The sequence below is a fragment of the Colobus angolensis genome, unplaced genomic scaffold, assembly GCF_000951035.1.
Source record: "Colobus angolensis palliatus isolate OR3802 unplaced genomic scaffold, Cang.pa_1.0 Scaffold8, whole genome shotgun sequence".
NCBI classification, from domain to species: domain Eukaryota; kingdom Metazoa; phylum Chordata; class Mammalia; order Primates; family Cercopithecidae; genus Colobus; species Colobus angolensis.
Window position 1 is genome coordinate 16,938,700 of NW_012121820.1, and position 2,523 is coordinate 16,941,222.

Here is a 2,523-nt window from a genome sequence, read left to right on the forward strand (position 1 = left end):
CAGTGAGCTGAAATCGTGCCATTGCACTCCAGCATGGGTGACAGAGCAAGATGCCATCTCAAAAACATAATAATGATAAATGTTTAGAATACTGTTTTTAATGGTCTATCATGTCAGATCCAGTGTGGTTCAACAGAAGAAATTTAACATGGGAGATGAGATACAAAAGTTTTGGCAGAGCTAAATGAGTACAGAGGACGGTGATTCAAAAGCAGGAAGCTGCTACCACCTACTAGGATAGGAGAGACCAAGGGAGCAGGTGGGAGTCCCGGAGCTGGGGCCACCTGCAGAAGCTAGAACCACAGAAGAGTCACTGCCACTGCTGCTCGTGCCAGAGGAGGTAGGGAGAGAAATAACCTGATTTCTCTGCCCTCTTCTCACCTCGTCTCCCACCAGAGAGACCAAACCTAACTGGAAACCAGCAGGCATGGGAGCTGAGAAATGTAATTTACCGGAGTAGCTCCGGTGAAACAGAGTAGGGAGAGGAGGAGTGAAGAATGGATCTGAGAGCAAACAGGCAGATGAGGAGCACGAATCCTCCTACCAGCATTGTATTCCTGATACAACAGAACCTCTCCAAGATCCTGCATCCTCTCGTAACCAAAGAGGATCTACACACAAGTTCAGAACAGTTTAGCATAGAGTCGAATATTAGGAGGCCTTGCTTCTTCTTACCTCTATGGTTTCAGGTCATTGTATCACCTCTCTTTGGATCTCTCCCTTATTTTGGGTGGAGGAGGTCCTTTGGCTGGAGCCTATGCTGATGGGGCCAACGTTAGAGCTTTGATGCAGAGAAAAATTTAAATTCTGCAGGTACATACTGTCTTTTCTCCCCTTCTTTGCCATCTTATAGACCTGGGCCATTTATCGCAGAGGGGCCCAGGCAAGAGAGAACCTAGGGGTTCAGTGCATCCTGTCTTTCTCCTGGGCAAACAGGACAGGGTTTGTGCTCCATGAAGGTGTGTGAAGGAGGCCATAGAGGTGGGCAGTGGTATGCTGCTTCCGGTCATCTCTGCAGAGGCCAGTGTCTGTTTTCATGAAGGCTCTTCCTACATAAGACTGTAGTGTTTCTAATTTGTCCCAAGCACAGGGCACATGTAATTTGGAGTTTCCCTGGAGTGAGGACACCTAGAAGCAATCTATATGCAAGATGAGGATGTGCGCACCTGAGACTTTCACTCACAAATAAGATGATGGAAACTGGCTTTTCTCTGTTCTCTGTTTTTCTCTCTCCTCCTAATAGGATGGTGATGTTATAGCCCCACTCATAACACCTCAGAAAAAGGAATGGAACTACAGGACTTCAGTCCAAAGTCCAACTCGCCTCCGAGAAGCATCCAAAAGCAGACTCCAGCTTTTTAAAGATGACCCAAGGTGAATGTCTGTAGTCGGCTGTTTACAAACTCCCTCCCCAGCACAATTCATTTAGGGGCTTCACTCATAGAATTCTGCAAAATTATGATAACTCATGCTTTAATTTTGTAATTTGAATGTACACGCATGCTGAAGCTACGTAATTTTTAATCAAAGAAATAAGATGGTATTAGGCAAATCTTACTATACTATGAAAAGTATTACCTTGCCTATTTTTAATATTACTAAAGTCTTTCTCCTTTGGTAGTCTATTTTCTTAGAATAACAACTCTTTTATCTACTCTGAACTCTCTTTTTCTTCTTTTTTAAAAGACAAGGTTTTGCTCTGTTGCCCAGGCTGGACTCGCACTTTCCTGGGTTCAAGCGACCCTCCTGCCTTAGCCCCCCAAGTAGCTGGAACTATAGGCACGTGCCACCACACCCAGCTTACTCTGAACTTTTATGACGGATGATTGTTTTTTGTTTTTAATGTAGAAATGAGACAAGGGTACAAATTGGAATTAGAAGTTGACATTGTCATAGACAAACATGGCTAAAAACAAAACATCAAATCCTGCCCCGGTGAAGAGTTCCCTGTCACTTCAAGTTTGAGGATAGTCCTCTTCAAGCATAGGCGAGAAACACCTCCCCTCACCCTTTTAGCCCCCTTACAAGGTGCCAGGTTGGGGTAAACAGTTGTAGATGATGGCCAGAAGTGGCCTCCAACACACTGGTGAGAGGCCTGATTAGGTTTTGGGGAAGATCTGAGAGCTCAGGCCTCCTCATGAGTGGAGCCTAAAGCCGCCTCTTGTTGGGAGATCCCTACCCCCAGTGACAGAGGAATCCCCCAAACTAGGCTGTGCCCTGGCTCCATGGCGGTTCCAGACCTGGGCAGTGCCTTTGTCTCCTGAATACTCACTCCCCCGGTCCAGAGGGCCTTCCCACTGCCCAGCCTGGAGAAAGCCTCCCCTGACCTGCTCTCTGAGTATCCTGGAGAGCTGGCCAGAGGCCATCACAGGCACCATCCTCAGAGCTCCTCAGACCTGGGACTTTGTTTTTGCTGGTTCGGTGCATTTTGTGTATTTAAGGGCAAACACTAGCCGGGCGTGGTGGCGTGTGCCTGTAGTCCCAGCTACTTGGGAGGCTGAGGCAGGAGAATCGCTTGAACCC

At 47.1% G+C, this 2,523-nt stretch overlaps 2 protein-coding genes across 3 annotated transcripts in view; one reads left to right on the forward strand and one right to left on the reverse strand.

Annotated features, from left to right (window-relative positions):
- SAMHD1 (SAM domain and HD domain 1) overlaps window positions 1-1,615 on the forward strand; it is a 57,144-nt gene extending 55,529 nt beyond the window's left edge. The window contains exon 16 of the mRNA XM_011929092.1: window positions 1,244-1,615. Coding sequence (XP_011784482.1) covers window positions 1,244-1,378 — 135 coding nt within the window. The 3' untranslated portion in view covers window positions 1,379-1,615. The remainder of the gene's footprint in view (window positions 1-1,243) is intronic.
- The window catches only part of TLDC2 (TBC/LysM-associated domain containing 2), an 18,373-nt gene continuing 15,937 nt past the window's right edge, over window positions 88-2,523 (reverse strand). For both annotated transcript variants that reach the window (XM_011929091.1, XM_011929090.1), the window contains one exon: window positions 88-1,448. The gene's annotated coding sequence lies outside the window, so the exon portion shown is untranslated. The remainder of the gene's footprint in view (window positions 1,449-2,523) is intronic.